Source organism: Cucurbita moschata, unplaced genomic scaffold (assembly GCF_002738365.1).
Source record: "Cucurbita moschata cultivar Rifu unplaced genomic scaffold, Cmos_1.0 Cmo_Scf00001, whole genome shotgun sequence".
Lineage (NCBI taxonomy): Eukaryota > Viridiplantae > Streptophyta > Magnoliopsida > Cucurbitales > Cucurbitaceae > Cucurbita > Cucurbita moschata.
Genome location: NW_019268517.1, coordinates 6281990 through 6304067, shown reverse-complemented (window position 1 = coordinate 6304067; position 22078 = coordinate 6281990). Strand labels below are relative to the sequence as shown.

The 22078-nt window shown below is 37.3% G+C and overlaps 3 protein-coding genes and 1 non-coding gene across 4 annotated transcripts; 3 read left to right on the top strand and 1 right to left on the bottom strand.

The window, feature by feature from the left end:
• The first annotated feature begins 5899 nt into the window (after positions 1-5899).
• Positions 5900-11351, top strand: LOC111451749. The gene is made up of 7 exons (XM_023092290.1): positions 5900-6170; positions 6230-6362; positions 6899-6978; positions 7078-7156; positions 7240-7349; positions 7916-7980; positions 11117-11351. Exons 1-7 carry the CDS (start codon positions 6009-6011, stop codon positions 11208-11210), a joined length of 723 nt encoding a protein of 240 aa, XP_022948058.1. The 5' UTR covers positions 5900-6008; the 3' UTR covers positions 11211-11351.
• Positions 11352-14311: 2960 nt separating this feature from the next.
• Positions 14312-19368, top strand: LOC111443820 (protein phosphatase 2C 29-like). Its single transcript, XM_023081663.1, has 4 exons — positions 14312-16361; positions 16765-16878; positions 18064-18328; positions 18690-19368. The coding sequence occupies exons 1-4, from the start codon at positions 14460-14462 to the stop codon at positions 18812-18814; spliced, it is 2406 nt and encodes an 801-aa protein (XP_022937431.1). The 5' UTR covers positions 14312-14459; the 3' UTR covers positions 18815-19368.
• Positions 19369-19410: 42 nt separating this feature from the next.
• LOC111443836 (pentatricopeptide repeat-containing protein At5g46580, chloroplastic-like) lies at positions 19411-21759 on the bottom strand. Its single transcript, XM_023081665.1, has one exon. It carries the CDS (start codon positions 21641-21643, stop codon positions 19505-19507), a length of 2139 nt encoding a protein of 712 aa, XP_022937433.1. The 5' UTR covers positions 21644-21759; the 3' UTR covers positions 19411-19504.
• A 76-nt stretch (positions 21760-21835) lies between these two features.
• TRNAC-GCA lies at positions 21836-21907 on the top strand. Its single transcript has one exon. It is a non-coding gene; the product is annotated as a tRNA-Cys (tRNA).
• The last annotated feature ends 171 nt before the right edge of the window (positions 21908-22078 follow it).

Below are 22078 nucleotides of genomic sequence, written 5' to 3'. Positions count from 1 at the left end.
ATGGACTCTGTACTAATATCGGGTGTATGATTCAACCTCTGACACATGGGCTAGGGCACAATGTCGGCACACCCGTGTCGTCCAGCACTATCCTTGAAAAAATTCGTTTCAAAGGAAGTCGCTCGAGACACTCGTCTCACAATGCTCGCCCTCATTGTGACAATTGTATGTGCCACAAGGTAGCTCAATTAGGCCATAGGGCTCAGAGGTGGTGGAGAGCTGACATCATGCCTCTCTCGAAGGTACATTTTGAAGCATTTCAAATCTGGTGGATATAGATATGATTTTGGCGAACGGACATACGATATTGTGAAGAGCTCGTCCGGTGTTTGATTGACACCACATTTGGGGAGCTTCCATATTTCATATGGACAGATTTGACTCCACAACCGCATGTCCAAATTCCCTCCCGAATCCCAACTTTCAAGGTTAAGGCCTGAGACCTACTTGGTCCTTCAAAAGGCCTATCTCTGTCACTCACGTTGACATCCTTGCCTCTATCTTGCCTATGCTACTACTCATCTTTCATGCAAAGCTTTGTGATGTGTTAGATGATGGACCATCCTCCTCGTTCGCATCATGACACTCGTCTTGTCTCGGTCTTCCCGTAGTCGGTTGGGCGCCACTACCATGTCGTCACCTTTTCTTGTCTGCACATGAGGGTCACGACACTAATTGCCACTTCTCTTTTCGTTTTTTTACAATTTTTCCGTTTTTGGCGCTCTCCAAGGCTAAGTGCCCCTTTTTGCGAATAGGAATGATTTACTAACCGCTATTCGTGCTTTCCCACAACAATTTCTAAATTGTTTCAGACCTTCAAAATAGAGTATATCAAAGCAACATGTTCCATTTTTGTGTAAATACCAGTGTCGAGTTCATAGCATGAGTTACTACATATTATAACATTATCTTAGGATATGTAAAAAAATATTCACAATCTAGTCACATGAACATATCTTAGTCATAACGTTTCCCAAACGTATCCTAACCATAACATTTCATGAACGCATCCTACTCATATCGTTTCGTGAACGTATTCTAGCTATATCATTTATAAATGTATCTTAACCATATTGTTTTATCATCATATCATAATCATATTGTTTTCTATATATAACCTAACCATATCGTTTTATGAATATGTCTTAGTCATATCGTTACATTACGTTTATCACGCTTTTCCCGTAACCTACCACAAACATAGCATCTAACGCATCATACCATAAGAGTTATCATATCATTCACATATTGTAACATATACATATCATATCATAATCATAAAGTTTCAAAAACAATTCACATATATCAAATATATATGACATGTTCAGAACCACAAAGCACTTGTCAACACACATCATCAATTCTAACAATGCCAATAGAAATTTGCTGAACGGAAATTTTTATTTATTTATTTATTTTATCATGCCACTAAATTACTAATTTTATAAGTGGAATTTCATACACTTGTATAACCATTTTAGTCATTGATTACTTCTTTGAGTCACAAATTATTCATGTATATTTATAAGATAAAGCACCCAATCTTACATCCATATCAGATTTAAAAGAACGAACTTAAATTCAAAACACGCATGATGCTTGACTCAAAAAATAAAAGAAAATGCTCGCTTTATGGGTACACTAACAGTGTGAAGCATTATGTAGGAAAGAAAAACATGTTCATATGACATAGAACTTTTGTCTTCCTCTTAGTGGAGGAACAAGGGTAAATATATTTGCTTTCGATTAATTAGGTCACTCCACCATCTACAAGTCTAATTTGGCAGCTCTTATGTTTGGTAGTCGTGGTACTATGACTTTTGTTTATCTTCATATCTCTTTTCCATAACACGTGCTTCTTCGCCACATAAATTTGTAGAGTATCCTAGTCGAGAAAGAATATTAACGATAAATTCTTATCATATTAAATGACCCATTTTTTTTAAAATATCATATTAAATTGAAATCGTAATTAAATATGATAAATGCATTGATATTAGAGATATCAATAGAGAAGGCGAGATGCTATTTCAATTTTAGTTTCCGGAAATTTTTCACGTATTTTTGTGGCTATCGAATTTTTCGCAAGAAATGGTTTCCTATTATATATATATATATATATATATTAAAAAAATATATATCTATTTAAAAGAAAAATTAATAGATAATTTTTATTTTTCAATATAATTTCTATTAATAAAAAACCATTCTAATATTACAACATAATTTTGTAGAAAAAGTACAAATAAAAAATACCTTCATGATTAGAATTTATTTATTTTTTTAATAAAAATAGATGGTTCTAATACAACTTTTAAAATTTTAGGAGTATTTTTTAAATATAGTACTAATCGCAAATATATATATAGAGGTATTTTTTTTAATTTAGCCTATCAATTTTATTTATATATATATATATATTTTGTAATATGTAATTGACAATAATTTTTTGAATTTTTTTTAAGAAATTTGGAAAAGAAATATTACTACCCATTTACCAATTTCAAATGTTTTATTGATGGAAATTTTATTTAATGATTCAAATAAAACATTAATGATGAATTAAACGACAAATATAAGAATATATATGGTATTTGGTTACAAATTTTCAACCCATTGGATTAAAAAAGCATTTCAAACAAAACAATAAATAAATAAAAAGAAAGTTGCTTGTTACAAGTCGATATATTAATGATGCATCAAAAGTAGTGGAAGGACCTACTTTTCTTTTATTTATTATTATTTTTTTTTCCATATTTAATTTCTTTATAAAGTTGTAAAATCACATGCTAAACATTTATTTTCTTATTAGCATACTGCCACGCTCCCATAGACGATTAAATTAGAGGAAGGAAAATCTTGAGTTTCAAGCGACAACTCTTTGGTTTTAGTTGAAATTTGGAAATTTTAGTACAAAATTTTGGCAAATTTGGAAGATTCAAAGGAAGTGGAGGGTCGAGCTACATAAAGGAGACTTAGAGATTCAATTTGGTACCAAGAACACGAGCTCTAAAACCCTTTAAACAATAAGTTAAAAGTTTTTACTTTTTGGATTTCGAACCCTTAGAATATTTCCAAAATTCACCGGGTTAGTTTCTAACCCTTCCTTGATTCATCCTCGGCAAGTTTGAAGAAAAAAACGAAGGGAAATAATCACTATACAAGGGTAGCCAAGGTAATTTTCAAAGTTATCTTACATGGTCTACATTGTGTTCCCTCTATATAGAGGTTCAAGATAATGATGTGGTTGATTCACTTGAACACGTCACGTCTAACAGTTTTTTTTTAATTATTATTTTACCCTCTTCTAAACCAATTCTCACGTAAATCTCTTTTTGTTACTTAATATTGACACCCCACATGTCCTATATAAGAAAATTTGAGAGAAAGTTGAGTATTTAGAGTGCGAGAACCGAGGTTCCTTACACAACCAAGTAAGTAACATCTTCGATTTTCCTTAAGAAATACTTATATGAATAATTTTGTATTACATCGTTAACATGGAAATAAGTAAAATGGAAGGATTGGGCCATGAACCAGGAGTTAATGACCTAAATTGAACGTCTTATTGAGAATGGTAAGTTATGAAATTAATCCACTAAATGACATTTGATGTACACGAAATTTTAGTGGTCGATGTAATACCATAAAATAAGGATGTAAGGTTCCAGAAACTAGACACTCTAAGAAATCTATCAAAGAAAATTTGAAGTAATTCGAGTACCAGAAGCTTGAAAACGGAGGTTCCAAACATCGACAATGAGGTTAGTAACCACTTTAAAATATTATTAGGAAATACTTGTGGGAATCGTTTGGATTTCTGTATGAGCCTTAAACTAAGTATGAATTAAGGATATATGAAAGGAAAACACCAAAAACTAAGAGTTAAGGCCTTGAAGCAATCAAATTACTTGAAATTTAAGTAATGTTAAAATAATCACTAAATGAACTCGGTTGCTTATGAATTTTTAAGACGGTGCATATTATAGCATGTTAAGATTATATGTGAAATTTGGTGGTCATGGATAAGGTTAAGTAGTTAGACTAAGTAACGGTGTAAAATGACCATAATGGCCTTAAGGTAACTTGTCTTAGGTTCATGACCTAAATAATCTCCAAACTTTATGTAACTTTATATTAGATCTTATTTTATGACATTTGATAATGTTCTAAAGTTTTAAAATCATTAAAACACATTAAATAACTAAACTAAGAATTATGAGATAAAATGACCAAAATGTCCCTAAGACTCTATATGATATTTCAAGGTCTAAACATGCTCCAAATGACTTACTAATTATTATAAGGCATATTCCTAAGGGCATTAAGATATGCTTCGATTTCAAGTTGATTTGAGCAGGCTGGAACCTAAATCAAGTTAGGACCTAAGAAATTCAAGACTTTTCTAGACTCTCTAAATAATTTATTTTTACTTTACGACTTTCTAGAATATCTCATGCATGTTACTACGATGGGTCCATGAGCTAAAGAATACATGTTGCAATTATGAAATATGTAAAACGTTTATGATCGAGAACCCAAAGAAAATACCACACAAGCTCTATAACTACCAATATAAGATATTACACTTCATGCACTAAAGTTTTCATGATAAGAAAGAATGTTAGATAACGCTTTCCGAGGCCCATGTTTACCTCTTCTAGGTGGGATACCTTTCACTATGTTTTCTTAGCAGGATGTTATGTTCGGCCTCATGTTTTTCCTCACTTAGATGAGATGCCTTACACCATGTTAGGAGTACCTTAGTCGCGATTACAGAATGTCATGTTCATGTTTTGCACTGTGACGTTTTTGGTTTTTCATGGAGAGTAATCTAGGACCATGTCAAGGACAACTACATTAAGAGAGTAAATTACCTTAGTCATGAATCTAGAAGCTCCTAGACCTCCCAAGGTACAACATGTTCATGATTCATACTACATCGTTTGGAATGTAAGAAGCCTTGGATGTAGGTTTTCAGACTACGCTGCTTGGAACATAAGAAACCTTGAACATAGGTATTCATAATATATCGCTGCAAGAAGCCTTGGACATAGGTTTTCGGACTGTATTGCAGGGTAAGCCCTAGATGCAGGTTCAGATTATGTCGCTTGGAACGTATGAAGCTTTGGACACAGGTTGTCAGGTTCATGACTAGTATTGTAAATCATAGGGGGAGTGTAACGAATCAAAATAAAATAACAAAAAAAAAAAAAAAAAAAAAAAAAAAAAAAAAAACCCGGCGACCGCTGGAAATTCCGCGGGGGTTGCGGAATCACATTTCCCCACCCCCACAACTCGCCAAAACCTCCCGTTGCGCTCTCCAAGCCTCTCAAAATCACCTGCAAAGAAGAAAACAATGAACGAAGCGAGAAAATTGAGAGAGAGAGAGAGAACCCAAGTTTTCCGGCCAACGCAAACCATTGAAGACAAACTGAACCCTACCTCTCATTTAAGACACCCAATGAACTATGAATAATTCCCAAACTTCCCCACGCATGACTACTCGTCATGAGCTCACCTGCAAGAAAAAGAAAGGTGACATATAGAAAGGAAACAATAGAATATGAACGGTTTACTCTGTCGGCATAAATGTCGATGAGACGAAAATCCCCTCCTTTAGGAGTATAAAGGTAGTGAATGAGTCATGGAACAAGAGGATGAACTTGTTGCTAAAACAACCTCTATGCATAGGTTCAAACCTTAATAGGTACGGGAGATGGAGGGGTACCCGCCAACCTGTCAACACTAGATAAATTAAAAGAAGTATATATATATATATATATATATTATTGAAAGTATATGCATATTTCTCAATGAATTTTACATTTTTTTCTCCAAAAAAAAAAAAAAAAAAAAAAAAAAAAAAAAAACTAGGTGAAATATAAAGAAAAACATTTCAGCTGGATCCGGTTTGAAGGGATTGCAGACTCTGATGAGAGAAGACGGAAGCTCCCTCTCACTGCACGCAAATCGCTTGAAGACGTACCCGAATCTTTGTCTGTGTCATGGCGGAGATTGTTGAGGTCCCCAATTTCAATCGGAACATTAGCGGAGGACCCAATTCGAGCATCACCTATGGCAATCCTCCGGAAAACACAATCGAGATCACCATTCGAACCATCGGCCCTGCGCGTCCCTCTCGCCTTCTCGTCCCTTCGCCGATCAAGGTACGGAAACCTTTCTTCTTCTTCTTCTTCTTCGATATTGATTGATTTTGTTTCATCAGGTGTGTGACTTGCGGAAATTGGTCGCGGAGCGTAGTCAATTACCCATTGGGAATTTGAAGCTTATTTTACGAGGAAAAATTTTGGACGACTGTAAAAATGACGATGATGTATTTGTGCGGCTCAATCATGGCGGTATAATTGCGGTATTCTGCTGATTGCGGGATATTTCTTTCTGTTGTTTGTATCACGGTCGTCTGAAATACTATATGTAGTCTAGGTTTATACTTTCTCTATTGCTTTTCTGTATATACCGCCCTTTTCATGGTGATGCTGGCCCTTTTGATGACTATACATGCTTCAGCTTTCAAAATGTCGTTGTGATGCATGTTTCTCCATATTACACATTTCTTGCTTCGATCTTCTAGGTTCTGGACTATCATTTTTCATATGCTAGTACCTGCTTGGATTCTAGTTACAAATAAAAGCAAGAAAATGTCCCACTGCTGAAAATTGAATCATGATTCTTGCTTATTGATCTTGTTTTTTTTTTTTGTCTAATCGACCTGTCTTGTGTTGTTCGTGGTACTTTGGCTTCTTGTTGCACAGTATCTGTTTCTTTGTTGTTCTGATGCTTTCTATACTGTTCTGAATGGTTTGAGTTTCTATGGGCTTATCATTTGACAATTCAGTTTGAAATCAGTAATTGGATGCCTCCGTTTCTTGTGTAGATTCATTGACTGTTGCTGTGAAGCCAAAGCCCCCAGCAGAACATCTTCGTGATGATTCTGATGATGATGAGGATGATCTGGTATGAACCATTAAGTATTTCAATTGTTGTTCTTAGACAGGAAGCTTAGCTTGAAGCTGTTCTCAATTATCTGTTTCGCATCAATGGTTACATTTTCAGAAGTTTCGGCTTCCAGAGTCTTCAAGTCGGTTGAAGAAGAAAATTTACAATTTTCTGCGCGAGAAGTTGAAGTTTCCTGGTAATAATCATATACTAAATTATGCCAAGAAGTTCTATGTACGAATTTTCTAATTTCATTTTGGTTCTTTGTTCTGTGAATAGATATCCTTTTGATGGTGATTTTCTCTCTCAGTCTAAAGGCTTGGGCTGCTATACTTATCTGGTTTATCATGGCACCTGTTGCCCATAGCTGGGATCTTGGACCTTTATATGTAAGTAATAATGTTCTGTTAGTTACTAGATTTTGAATTTTGGTGCCATTATTTTCGGTAGTTGACATTTTATGGCAACCTTAGGAGCTGTTTCTTAAACAGTTCTGCAAATCAGTTTTTCAAAAATATTTTTAGTATTGCAACATAATTAACAAGTGTCTTAGAATATGGTTTCACTGTGTTTGATCATTGTTATCCCATTGTGTGGTCTGAAAAAACCAATTTCAATTGTTCTTAAAAAATCAACACATTTTGCAGATAATAAAGCAAGAGAAAACAATTTTTAGCACACAATTACTTCAAAATGTTATCAAATTGGAGTATTTGGTGCGGAAAATTACTGTTTTTCAATTTGACTTTCGTAAATCCTCTCATTTTTTTGGGTAGTGTCTTCTCTCAGCAAGTGACAATTTCTATTCTCCATATACTTTTTTGAAGCTGAAGTACCTTATTCTAGTATATTGTGAGAAAATATATGCATGTCATGGAAACAAGTCTGGTTTTCTTTTTGAATTATCATGGCACAACATCAAACAGGATTTGCTACGTTTGAGTAATTTTTGCAGATACTTGGCACTGGCTTTTGCATCATTCTACTAAATCTTGGACATCGGCGATCTGGGGAAATGAGGTAAGTAGTATTTGAGAGAAACTCTCATCCCATTCATGTCCAGCTGAGTTGTAGAAGGACTTTTGTATGCTTTAGATAAACTAAGTCAAGGCATGATTGTGTGTTTATACATTCTCCAATCTCATGGCTTGTCCAGTTGTTTGTTCTTAAATGTGTTCGGTCCCTACACATTTGTGGAAAAGGAAAAGTATGCGGTTAAAGGGTAACAATAAGAATGGGTGACGATGCAAATTGATTAGTAGAGGTGGGAATTAGAAAGAATAAGAACCTAGGAAGCTGGTGAGAACTATAGCATAATGAAATACTTATAGCTAGGGGTGTCAAAAGAGAAGATGTTATTCTTTAGGTGGTGCTCGGAAGTCTCAATTTCTCCCTCTTGTTTGTGCAACTTTCCACTATTTTTCAATTACATATCTACTGAGTAGTGGTACTCGAATAATCGGTTCCTAGGACTTGATGGTTGCAAATAGGAAAATAGAGAATCGCTTGGAAGCAATTGAGGAGAAGTTACTATAATGTTTAAATAGACTTGTCGGTAATGCATTGGGCAGGGGATGCAGGAAATGCACAAGGAGATGAGCCATTTGATGGAATACTATATGGAAAATATAATGAATATTGAGTTTGGGGCTAATCTTGTGCCAACCTCAGAAAATAAGGATAAGGTTCCAATCATACAAGCAAAGTATGGCATCAATTAAGTGCTAGATTAAGGAAGGGGGAAGGCTTCGATAGGATCATCATCTAGAACAAGGGGGAAGGGCATCATAGAGAACTAATGAGGATCCAAAGTGGAGATTTGAAATGGAAATTTCTAGTGACCCGCTGTGACCTGCTATCCTTAGCTGAGTGATACTTGAACGATCATAAATTGATTGAGAAGATTGTGGTAGCAACACTTCAATGTTAATAAATTGGTTGAGGAGAAGCTTGAGCGGGCAACAATGTATATGAAGGGAGAGGCATTGAAATGGTTTTAGCAGGAGGAAAGATGCAAGTCTTTCAAAAATTGGATTGGGTAGCAAGGAAAAAGATAGTTGCTAAGGCTACTTTGGAAATTGCAAGAGGAATCACACTCGAGAGATTTCGAGCTGTGTAATTAGAGACTACCATGAGGGAGTATGAAAGGCATTTCAGCATCATTGATTGGCATAACATGATGGGTTCTGGATGGTGAAGTAAGAATTATTCCATAGGCACTTGTGTCAGCTGCCAGTGATGCTCATCTATGGTCAAGAACCTGGCATAGAGGAAGAATAATATCTAACAGAGGAGGATATGGTGGTACATACAGAATATCTAATAGCTGATATGGTGCCATAGATACAATAAAAAAGAGATTCGTTAAAAAATGGAGTGGAGTAGAGAGGTGCATTGTGATGAAATTGTTGATGGGGTTGTCATTGATTTCAATGGTGGGCTTTGATATATACATACATATATATTAGTTCAACCAACAACAATGGTGGAGTGGAGATTCGAATCTATGATGGTAGAAGATATACTTAATTAGTTGAGCTAAGTTCAGATTGGATGGGTTTGATATATATTTTAGTATGATGAAGAACTACGGGATGGATATGAGGAGAGGTGATAGATATAGTATTTTAATCAGTTGAATTATGCTCACGTTGGTTGGACTTCGATATATTTTCTAGGACGATAGAGATCGAGGGATAACTATGAGCAAAGGTGATTGATATAATATATTAACCAGTTGAGTTATACTCAGGTTGGGTTTGATATATTTTCTAGGATGTTGAAGATCACGGGATGAATATAAGGAGAGGCGATAGCGTTAACTGTTTGTGGTGAGACAATTTTATTTCGAAGAAATTGTAGAACCCTTAGGATTGCCAACGACCGAAACTTCAAGTTATGGAGTAGTAATGAATGGGCAGAATATTTGTTCAAGGGGGTAATACAAATGTGTGACAAGAGGAGCTGATGCTTTCAGATTCAAGACTGGGGGTTTTCTTGAGGGTCATTAACGATAAGTTAAGGATTATGACACAAGTCTTTGACAAAAGCAGATAGATGAGGAAATTGATAAATAATGTATCAAGGAGAAGCTGTGACAAGGTACCTCTTCCATTTCAGGTACTTGATGCATCATGCTTCATTATGTCACAATAATAATTGCATGAGCTCAAGCTGAGAATGTAGTCAATAATTTCTTTCGTGGAGTTGCTTGTTTACGTGGGGTTCCTGGAAGTACTGTCCCCGATCATGATCGTAGTTAGACTAGTAATATTTTGTCAAAACTATTTAAATGGCAAGGCATGTTCTCCTTGTCATCCAATTTGAGGTGATTAGTTGAGGACAAGGATCGTAATTTGCTCTAACGAAACCCGAACCATAAGCTTGTTTGCAACTTGTGATAACTTGCGTAGATAGTGCTTCAGTTGCGTAGTTTAACATTTGTGATGGGTATGTGTAAGCGGACCACATAAGTACTGATTCAATGGAAAGGGATGTGTGCTGATGATGTCACATGGGATCCAGCCATCACATAATATCCATTTGTAACCTCTCTTTGCCTCGAGGGCAGCGTTGCTATTTGAGGTCGGGGGTACTGGACGGCCCCTGACCCAAACAAAATGCAATGGAAGGAGATGGAAGATGATTGGGCAATGCATCTGCACAGTGATGTAAACTGATTAGAGGAAGCCCACCGTTAGCAGATCTTGTCCGCTTAGATTCATTACATATTACCATCAGTCTCACTCTTTTAAAATGCGTCTACTAGGGAGAAGTTTCCACGCTCCTATAAAAAAATATTTTGTTCTTCTCTCCACCTGACGTGGGATCTTACATAGGAATTAATAGGAATCTAGGAGGTTCATTAGGGAACACCAACATGTAAATACATATAGCAAGACGGTAACAGAAAGAGTGATTAACGGGATACTAGAGCAATTGAAAGTTCTTGAATTCTCCCTATTATAAGAATAACGTCCAAATAGTTTTCATCAACATTTCCACGTCAGGTGTATTAAAAATGTTGTGTGAATGCAATCTCTTTCAGCCTCTATATGGGCTCATTAATTACAGGTTTTATGTGCATGGTAGCTTGCATGATGACACTGTTATATTGCGAACATTATTCTGAGGTGTGAATGTCGAATTTTTGCAGTGCATATTCCATCTTCAACGAAGGTTTCAGAGAGCTTCCAGGGACCCTCAATGCAGACCGCCTCGATAGAGACGTTAGGCTGGGTCAGTTCTGATAAACTTAATATGTTAATGCTGATTTTGTAGTTGAACTATAGACAAAAGGTAATGTTCCTAAGGAAAGTTAATACTCCTGTCTTGTTCACTTATGTGTATAAAAGTTCCATCTTCAGTAAAATGATTGATTGGCATTTGTTGTGTTGTGTTGTGTTTGATGAAAGACCAACAACACATTTAGAAGGGAAAACCATGATTATAAATTGGTCCATAATTGAAGAAAAAAAAATAAATAAGAAAAGGGTATTTTGGTGGTTTGGGGAAAGGGATTTTATTAATATTAATAAATGGATAAAGTGGTGGTTGGTTGCATTATAATGCTACCTAGCTAATCCACGACGGCACGTAAAGTATCGGTAAACCTAAAGTCAACCCATACCATTGTGTGTTATTATAATAATAATACTAAAACCATCTTTTTTTTATTTGTCGTTATTAATTCCCTCTTTCTAAACTATATATTTATGTTTTTATTTTAAAACTTTTAATTTATTTTTAGATTTAATTTCATTGTCTGTTTGTCTGGTTTAACTTCTCATATTCGTTAGTTATATGCTCAATCAAGCTTTTAAAGTTAGTCAATTTCGAGACTTGGGTTTTCTTCTAGCCTTCACAAGCTTTAAAATGTCCATATACCTTATATACTCCTATTCTTAGGGAGTAGGTCACTCATCATGGTGTATTCAGGTTTCAGGGTGCACTTAGCCTCTCGTTTCTTGCTTTTTGTAGTCCATCTAGTCATTGTACTTCTTGCGCATAAGTGAGGGTATCCTCGTCTGTCTTGAGCTCTAGAGAAGTCCAACAAGTATGGAGGAGTCACCACTCACTACAAGTAACCTCTTAGTTTTCCTATATCTCTATGTCAAAAGCTCCTCTAATGGTGTCTAACAAGCTCCTTATTCTCATGTCATTTCACGCTCTCAAATAGTATAAAGTAGACTCGCTAATAAATCATATGTATTTTCTAGGTCACATAGCCTCTAGTCCATACACCAATCAAGGCATACGTAGGTAAGTCTCCTAACATGCTTATAGTAGGGCATAAATAACATTAAATCATAAACATACATGTGTATCAAGCAAGGTATGATCAACCATAACATGTCATAGTCTTAACCAAACATTTAAAATCAAGAAGAGTTAGCTTTTGCATAGTGAAAGTCTTAAAACGTGCCATTGAGCTAAACTGCCACTAATTCATCATTTGAGGTTTAGGGGTCTATTTTCATGCTCAATTCATCGTAAAATCGTGCTAATAGAATCATTAGAAACTAAAGTAAGGGTAAAATAGACCAAACTAGGTGAAGAAAAGGAATATGATTGAGGTGAAGGAGTTGAAGTAAACAAGTTCGGGGAGCGTTCGGGTTGAACCGCATCTTCCTTGTCTAGACAGAACCCCTCGCACACCATACCTTCATCCTACCGATGGTTCTCACGCTACAAGCCCTCAACACTTCTTTTTTTAATTATACATGAATGAGAAAAATATATATAATATATAGACATGGAAATAAATGGGCATAGAAACCCGACAAGGTGACGTCAGCTGAATGGGGTAGTTTCAAAAGGAGTGGGCCCCAGTTAGAGGAGCTTTTGTCATCGGTCGTTGACTAACTGAGGTGTCATTGGGCCCCACTGCCCACCAAACCATTTCAAACCTTTAAACGTTTCGCCTTTTTTTATTATTTTAGTTTATTTTATTTACTTACTTAACAAAAAAAAAAGAAAAAAAAGAAAAAAAAGAGAATAATTTAGTTTATAATATTACATTAAAAAAAGAATTATTATATAGAGAAAATATTTTATTTATTTAAGTAGTAGTAGGAGGAGGAATTTAAATGCTGTTTTGTCCTTTACCTTTCTCTCAACCAACCACCACTTTTGACTTACCCTAATTTCATTTTTTTTTAAAATAATTGAAATAAATAAATAAATAAATAAATAAAATAAGCTTCTCGCCATCCCATGCATAAATTCCAACTCTACCCCTCATTATAAATAAATAAATTATTAAAGCGGATCTCTTTTCTTTTCTTTACTTCTTGACTGTGTGGGCACAAAAGACTTTTAAGTACGCCTCCCAAAATAAATAATATTCAACTCTATATTAATTAATAAGTATATCAATAATTAATGACGATCTTTTCTTTCTTTTTGCGAGAAACGAAAAATATAAATTTAAATAAAAAAAAAATTGAAAATCGAGGAGGGAGGGAGGGTTTGACTAATCAGATACGGTGGGTAGGGAGAGTGAATGTGAGCCGTTGATGAATGTGGTCAGAGATTGATCGTGCGGTTTTGTTGTCGGGAATGCCCGACCAGGATCCGTGAGTGGCAGTGATGGGGATATGTGATGCCTTACTTTTGGGCCTGGGCTTTTTCAAGTCAAACCCCCCACCCATTTCTCTTTTCTCCTTTCGGCCCATTTCACTATTAGCTTTTTTTTTTTTTTATTTATTTTTAAATAAACAATTTTTTAAAAAAATATTTTTACACAATATTAAAATACTTTTTTTTTCTTTATTAATGATTTTAATTAATTAGAAAATTTTGAACATATTTTTAAGCTTTGAAAAGTGACATATTTATTGATTTGACGTATGGTCATTGAAATTTGATCTCACGTGCTGTAACAAAATTATGGTTTGAAAATAATCCAAATATATATTTGAAATAAATTTTAATTTCAAAACTTTTTTTTAATATAGAAAAAAATGCAATTTTAGTTCTTGTGTAAAATAGTGGTTCAGTTTTCAAATTTAATAATTTAGTATTATTCTTTTTCTGTCTCAGCCTTTTTTATTAATTATTACCGAAAAATTGATAGACATCCATTTTTTAAAAATTATGTTTTTAATATTTTAATTATTAAATTAAAAAACATTATGTGTATTCTTTTATATATATATATATATATATATATATATATTGAAAAAAAAAATATAAAATGTGAAATTCTTGAGATAAAAAGGATTATTTGTTGGAAAATAGGTTAAATGGTAAATTTGATTGTAATATATATATATATATTGAAAAAAAACTGACAAGACCTCTCTCTTCTCTCTCTCTCTCTCTCCTCTCTTTTCTCTTCTCTCTCTTCCTCTTTCTGTGTCTCTGTTCACTTCATTTGTTCATTTCTTTTGTTTTCTCTGAGAGAGAGAGAGAGAGAGACTCGCCGGAAAGGAAATTTTGCTGCCGTTTACACCGTCGCCTCTCTTTAGAGCTCACAGAAGTTCGAATCAAATGTGATGGGAAGCGGAGTCTCCAGCCTCTTCTCGTGCCTCAAGCCGGAGACTCGCCCCGCCGCCCATCCCGCCGACAATCCCGACCTTCTCTTTTCCGCCTCCGACGCTCTCGACGAAACCCTAGGCCACTCCTTCTGCTACGTCCGCTCTTCCAACCGCTTCCTCTCTCCCTCTCATTCCGATCGCTTTCTTTCCCCCTCTCACTCCCTACGTTTTTCCCCTCCTCACGAACCGTCGCTGGGGGCTAGGACTAGAACTGCTCCGCCCGAGACTGCCTTCAAGGCCATCTCCGGTGCTTCTGTAAGTGCCAACAGTTCTATTCCCAGATCTGTTCTTATGCTCGATGCTGTTTACGACGATGCCACTGACACTGCGCTTGGGGCTTGCGGTGGTGGTTGTGGAGTCAGGGGGAGTATTTTGAATGGCTTTGAGAGCACTTCTTCTTTTACTGCTCTTCCGCTTCAGACGGTGCCCAGAGGTGGGACTGAGCCGTTGGAACGGGGTGGGTTCTTTCTATCTGGTCCAATTGAGCGTGGGGTGCTTTCTGGTCCTCTTGATGCGAATGTTGATGGCGCTGGTGCTGCTGCTGCTGGCTCTGGTGGGAGAGTTCATTTCTCCGCTCCGCTTGGTGGTATGTACATGAAGAAGAAGAGGAAGAAAAGCATTTCGGGGTTTAGGAAGGCATTTACGAGGAATTTTTCCGATAAGCGGCCGTGGGTGGTGCCAGTGTTGAATTTCGGTGCCCGGAAGGAGAGCTCGACAGCGGGAGATGAGCCGGAGGTGAGGAATGAGAGCGATGTTCAATGGGCACTTGGGAAGGCTGGGGAGGATCGTGTACATGTGGTTGTATCGGAGGAGCAAGGGTGGTTGTTTGTTGGGATTTATGATGGGTTTAATGGCCCTGATGCGCCGGAATTCTTGATGGGGAATCTCTATAGAGCAGTGTTCAATGAGCTTCAGGGATTGTTTTGGGAAATTGATGATAGTGAGGAGGCTGCTGCAAATGTGGTTGCAGAGAGTACAGTCAGTATGAACGAAACTAATGCTGACCCGTCTACGAGGGCCTCCAGTCAAACGATTGAAACTAATGGGATTGTTTCAGTAGTTGGAAATGAAGGGGAAGCGGAGCAACAGGTCCCTGATCGAGGATCAGTGAAGCGGGTTACGTTTCAATCCGTGGATGGATCGGAGCATAGGCGTAGGCGGCAGCTGTGGGAGTATTTAGCAGAGGACGATACACAGGATGGACTTGATCTTTCAGGTTCAGATAGATTTGCATTTTCAGTTGATGATGCGCTTAGTGTAAATAGTGCAGGTTCAGTAGCTGGTAGAAGGTGGCTGTTATTGTCCAAGTTAAAACAAGGTTTGTCAAAGCATAAAGAGGGTCATCATCATGCTAAGACTTTGTTCCCGTGGAAGTATGGTTTGGGAGATAAAGAGAAGGTTGAGGAGGCTGAGAATAGGGTGGAGGAGACATCTTATCGAAGTGGTAAAAGGAGAAAGGAAGGTTTAATCGATCATGAGTTGGTGTTGGGCGCATTGTCAAGGGCTCTTGAGATAACTGAATTAGCATATTTGGATATGACAGATAAGTTGCTCGATACGAATCCAGAGCTTGCTTTGATGGGTTCTTGCTTGTTGGTTGTGTTAATGAGGGATGAGGATGTGTATGTAATGAATGTGGGTGACAGCCGTGCCATTGTTGCACAGTATGAGCAACAAGAAGTTGGCCCAAATCAAGACTTGAAAGAGGAGGGCGACAAAAGAGCAGGCATGGAGGGTATAATTGAGGAGTCTGCAGATACGAGTGAAGGCAAAATAACTCGAACAAACCAACCTTCCTCTCAGACAGCGAGATTAACTGCATTGCAGCTATCCACCGATCATAGCACGAGCATTGAAGAGGTAAGATAGATAATTCTCAGCCTGGGATAAGTTCTTCACGTCAATTAATATTTCTTTTCAATCACTTCTGCTGATGACACTTAGCTGAAAATTAAATTTCTTTTTCCTTCAAGTGTCTGATGGTCATGAATGATTAGAGATTATCTGTTTGTTGTGTTAAAGCTTTTTTCAAATTCATTTTTCTTTAGTTGGGGTCTTGTAGGCGTTGAAATTGTGTTATGGTTTCTTGGATTTATACGTGTGATCCTGGCCGTCCGAATGGTCACATTTTGGCCATTGTAGTAAAAAGAATCTAACCTTCGTTCATGAATATGCCATACTCCTATACTGATGGCCAGTAGAACTTTCATGATATATTGATTAAGCATTTATTGAATAACAATTTTGATCCTGTCATGTACAGGAAGTTAAAAGAATAAAGAATGAGCACCCTGATGATAAACAATGCATTGTCAACGATAGAGTGAAGGGCCGTCTAAAGGTTACAAGGGCATTTGGTGCAGGGTTTTTGAAACAGGTTTGTAGTTGGTAAACTTGCTCCTCTTTTTTTTCTAGAACTTCCTTTGCTGTTTGATTTAATTACTCCAAGTTTTATCAATAATCAATGTTATTCTTTTCTTCTGCATGCTGATAAGTCTTAATTCAACACTGCATTATAAAGAAATCCCTTATTTTTCTGTATTTTTCTATTATCAACAATTCGAAAACTGTATTGATGTTGTTTCTGGGCCGTGTTACCTCTGCCCCGGCCTTAGATGCCACTTTGTAGTGCAATCTTTTTTTAAAATGGGATCTACTTGGGTCATTGCAGATATACAGATACGAACGACCAAACTTAGAAAGACATTTATTAAAGGATGTGGGAGCAAATATTAATATAGTTATTGATATTTTTGTGAATAGAAAGTATGAATGGCAGTCTGGATGTTTGGAAGTAATTCACATGGGCGCTCAGATCTCAAGTTATTAAAGTTTTAGATATTGTGTTATTGATAAATCTTCTCCATCTCATTATGTGAATGATGACTGTTTGGCTGGAGGGATATGATGAATCAACCATCGTTAGCTACCTTTTGTTAGCGATGAAAGATCAAATTGGAATCAAATGCTTTTGTCAACTGGGAGTACCTATATTTCATATTGAACTTTTATTTTATCATCGTTTCTTTTTGGTTTATTTAGTGAAGAAAAAGATTACATCCTTGCGATCTCTTCCTGTACCGAGGTGCTTATTTATACTCGCATTGTTATTCTCTGAAGTCCTAACAACAATGGGAGTTAATTTTTTGATTTCTGCACCACCAATATCATTGTCTACATTGCCCAATGGATTTCTTGGTAGATGATGGCTTGCATCTGAAAATCAACTACTTATGCTTTTTCTTTATATGGGTGTTTGAGTTGCATAATTTTTGCGCATGAGTGGTGGGAACTCTAATCTCTGCTAATTTGTCTGTTGCACTCCTATCCCGATGAACTTCCTTGTCTTACAACAATCGTTTTAGCTTGAGTTATCTCATGGTAATATATGTTTTTGGGTGGCAGTTGTGTATAATTTTACGTGTTGATAGGATTGTTCGACCAACTTGACTTTTACATGGTTTTTTTTCTCTTCTTTTCTGATTTTCTCTTGTATTATGAAACGACGACTACCCAACTGTTTTTAACTTAAAAGGCGGTGTTGCTGTCCATTTTTCTGCAGCCAAAGTTGAACGATGCGTTATTGGAAATGTTTCGGAATGAGTATATTGGTACTGCACCATATTTATCATGCATGCCTTCTCTTCGTCACCATAGACTCTGCCCCACAGATCAATTCATCGTGCTCTCATCTGATGGATTGTATCAATATCTAACCAACGAAGAAGTGGTTTCTTATGTTGAGAACTTTATGGAGAAGTTTCCAGATGGAGACCCTGCACAGCACTTGATAGAGGAGCTTCTTTGCCGTGCTGCTAGAAAAGCAGGTAGTTGCTTGATCTTATGCTATGTCAAATTTTGGCTTTTGTTTTCATTAATAACTCGAACGTGTTATTAAAAACTGGATTAAATGCATCATTCCCTAACAGTTCATCTAGTTAAAGGCATGCTTGGAAGTGATTTTAGAATAACCAAAGTCACTTCTATTTTAGTTACTCGCCTGTGGCATTTTAAACAAGCTCACCCTTGTTCTGAAACTATTCTCTTTATTTAATCTTAAGGCTATATCGTGATATTGGTCTATTTTCCTTGTTGCATTCTCAATGATTACCAAAGTCTTTCACAGTGATGCCTTTCTCAAGGTTGATTCTCATTCAGGATTGGTCTCTCAATGTCTATGCTTTGCAGGAATGGATTTTCACGAATTGTTGGACATCCCACAGGGGGATCGGAGGAAGTATCATGACGACGTTACTGTTATGGTCATTTCACTTGAAGGAAGAATCTGGAAATCCTCAGGAAAATACCTTTGAAAGACTTTCATAAATCTCTGGTCAAGTGAAACGACATTCGTGCCTTCAACTCGGATGGTGCTCTGCAAGTGACATGAACATACAACCGTCCCATATTTCATGGATCGCCTTACGTTTTTTCTTATGCATCTCAAGCAGCAAGCCAGCCTGAAGAAATTGGACGAACTCATGTGATATCAACGAAAGGCTACAAGTTGGATGCACATTCCCAAAGGCGCAGCTAGATGCCACACTTTGGTTTGGAGGATGAACAGCGGTCAATTGGAAAATTTAACTTCTTTCACCTTCTATTATCTATTGTTTCCTTCCCCTTTTAGACACCTCCAAGGAAGAAAGCATTTTTGCATAGGGATCAGGCACTTGCCATTCGTTTGTGCCTCTTTTTATCATTTTAGGCCAAAAAAGAAAGAAAAAAAAAGAAAGGAATGTGGATGTAAATTGGTGGGGGTATAATTTTAGTTGCTGAAAAATTGAGCAGTCCCTTGTATGGTGGATTCCACCACTCCGGATTATAGAATTGAGCAGTCCCAAGTTTTCTCTGTGCCTAAATGGAAGGCCCGTGTTTCTCTCTGAATTATGTTCTTTTACATGCAATATGAACCCGAATATGCTTCTGAAAAACACATTACTTTTTGAATTAACTCATACATTCTAGTCCTGACAGGTGCCTGCTACTAACCCCATGGCTGATTAAGCTGTTGTGGCAGCCACAGATGGTTCACTTGAACGCACCCATGCAACTAAATCCTCCCTTGTGGCTACAAACCACCCAGCCCGGTCTTCTTGCATTTGAAATGGAGCAGCAAGTTTTTCTAGATAAGAAGCAAATGAATTGGCTAGTCCTTGAGAAAACCTGTGAGTTCCTACACCGGTTTGAGCTGATAACAATTCTGGCAATGCTTCTTCTCGTTGAACGATCTTCGTTAGAGTTATCATCCATTCTTCGAGTGCAGTCTGAGCTGCGCCTACTGATAGCGATCGAACATCTAAGCACCATTCAGCATCGGTTTTGTTGTGTAACCCAGGGTACAATCCATACATACTTCCTAAGTAAAGCAACTCATGAGCTCTCTTATGAAGATTTTGGTTTCGACATATATCAATTAGGCAATTGCAGAAAGGTCGTCGCGCTTCTGTTGCAGTGTTGCCGAGAATGTTCCTGAATTCGTCTTTGACAACTTCAAAGGTAATGTCGTTTTGTTGCAGAAGGTTTATGAAGGCAACTAAGTTTGGGTTAGCTTGTTGCAGACAAGCGAATACCTTGTTAATGTCTTCACTATTGTCACACAAAGACACAACAGACAGCAAACAGCCACAAAGTCTGTCATCTGGCTTGATCCCTTTTTGTACCAAAACATCGAACACTCTTGCAAGATCATCAATTCTCCCAGCTTTCCCCAAGCACTGAATCAAACAAGTGCAGCCCATCACATTAACCTCAACACCCAACTCCAGCATTTCTTCGAACAACTCCATGGCTCTTTCGACGTTACCTCCGCTACCATATATATTCAACATCGCCGTGTAACTCCAGCTATCTGGTCGACATTGCTCCGACCTCTTCATCTCTTCAAAGAGCTTCTCAGCTTCCTCCGCCAAACCAAGGTCAGCACACATACTCAACAATGTATTATACAAAATGAAGTCCATTGGCCACCCGTTCGACCTCATCCGCTCCCATAAGTCTAAAGCATCTCGAGCCCACCTCGCCTTCCCATAAATCTTAACCAATGCAGTCAACGTCTTCGCATTCGGCGTTATCCCCGATTCAATCATTTCGTTGAACAGGCTCCTTGCAAAACCAGGCTTCCCAGCCTTCCCCATTGCTTCCAACAGAGTGTTATACACCACAAGATTAGGCTGCACCTCTAGAGACTTCATTTCTTGAAGAACATACATAATCCCATCATAATTCCCTGCTTCCCCAAACATCTTCGCCAACAAAGAGAATGTGACAGTGTCAGGCTTCCAACCACTAGCCCTCCCTCTTTCATACAAACTAAGAACCTCCTCAACTTTGCCTAAATGAGCATAAACATCTAAAATAGCAGAGTAAGTCACCTCATCAGGCATCAAACCAGTTTTATACATTCTCTCAAACCACTCCATAGCCTTATCAAATCTACTACACTTTTTAGCAGAAGTGATTATGGTAGAATAAGTAATGTTATCAAGCTCAATCCCACTACTAATCATCTCATTTGCAAGATCTTCAATAAGCTGAAACTGCCTACCATACCTCAAAGACTTCATAGCCACATTGTAGAAGATAGTCTCCATAGGAAACAGATTCTGGGTCTTGATCCAATTGAAGAACAGATGAGTTTTCTGCCATGGCTTCAAGCTATTGAGAATCAGAAGGGCATTTTCTTTAGTGGGTGGATGTGGGATTTCCTCAAGAGCCGCGATGAAAGCACTTTCAGAGGATTCACAGGCGTTGAGCTTGTGGGCAAAGGTTTTAAGGTCTCGGCGTTTGGGGTTATATGAGTAAGAAGAGCGTTTCTGCCTTTGGAGAGCTAGAACCGAGCGCTTGGGCTTGGTGGGGTTCACCCAGGTGGATTTAGGCTTCGACAGGAGAGGGGATTCGTCTTTGGGTGCATTGGGAAGCGTGGTCGTGGAGAGATTCTTGAGCTGCTCGGATAGAGATGGGGTTTTTCTGTCATTTGATTCTGAGGAAATTTGAGAAGGTTTTGGAGGGGATTTGGAGGAGGTACAGAGGACTGTTAAGGGTTTGGTGAAATTGTTGGGGCGCAGTGGGGAAATGAAGAACATGTGAGTTGGTTTGACATCGAGAGGGGAAGAAAGAGGAGGCGCCATGGGAGAGGGCATGAGGTTTGGAGGAAGATGGGTCAGAGCAGTTGCCTTATCTCATTGTGAATACAAATATTATGAAAGGATGGAGAGAGGAGCGCCGTTGGCAGTGGTAGGAAAGCTGGAGAAATTGTTCTAAGCTGCCCTGTTTTAAGGCTATCAATTTAGTTTTATGTAATTAACAATAACCAGCTTGTGAAATAACACCAAGGGTCTATAGCTCAGTGGTAGAGCATTTGACTGCAGATCAAGAGGTCACCGGTTCGAACCCGGTTGGGCCCTTCTTTTGTTATTTTTTTCCTTCTATCCGTTTTGCTTTCATTTTTAAGAGTTATGAGAAAGTGAATTTAATTTGTTGTTTCTAATTTTGTCCGTTCGTTTTTATTTTTTATTTTTTATGTCTTTAAACTAAAAATAGGTTTTGTTTAACACAATTATTTTATATCCATTTTT

What these genes read in the sequence shown, in the direction of transcription:
- LOC111443836 (XM_023081665.1), bottom strand. Translation starts at nt 21,643, where the DNA reads ATGCCCTCTCCCATGGCGCCTCCTCTTTCTTCCCCTCTCGATGTCAAA.
- LOC111443820 (XM_023081663.1), top strand. Translation starts at nt 14,460, where the DNA reads ATGGGAAGCGGAGTCTCCAGCCTCTTCTCGTGCCTCAAGCCGGAGACT. An exon ending in ATAGCACGAGCATTGAAGAG is followed by an intron (nt 16,362 to 16,764) that starts GTAAGATAGATA and finishes TGTCATGTACAG; the next exon opens with GAAGTTAAAAGAATAAAGAA. An exon ending in CCGTGCTGCTAGAAAAGCAG is followed by an intron (nt 18,329 to 18,689) that starts GTAGTTGCTTGA and finishes TATGCTTTGCAG; the next exon opens with GAATGGATTTTCACGAATTG.
- LOC111451749 (XM_023092290.1), top strand. Translation starts at nt 6,009, where the DNA reads ATGGCGGAGATTGTTGAGGTCCCCAATTTCAATCGGAACATTAGCGGA. An exon ending in TGTGCGGCTCAATCATGGCG is followed by an intron (nt 6,363 to 6,898) that starts GTATAATTGCGG and finishes TTTCTTGTGTAG; the next exon opens with ATTCATTGACTGTTGCTGTG. An exon ending in ATGATGATGAGGATGATCTG is followed by an intron (nt 6,979 to 7,077) that starts GTATGAACCATT and finishes TTACATTTTCAG; the next exon opens with AAGTTTCGGCTTCCAGAGTC.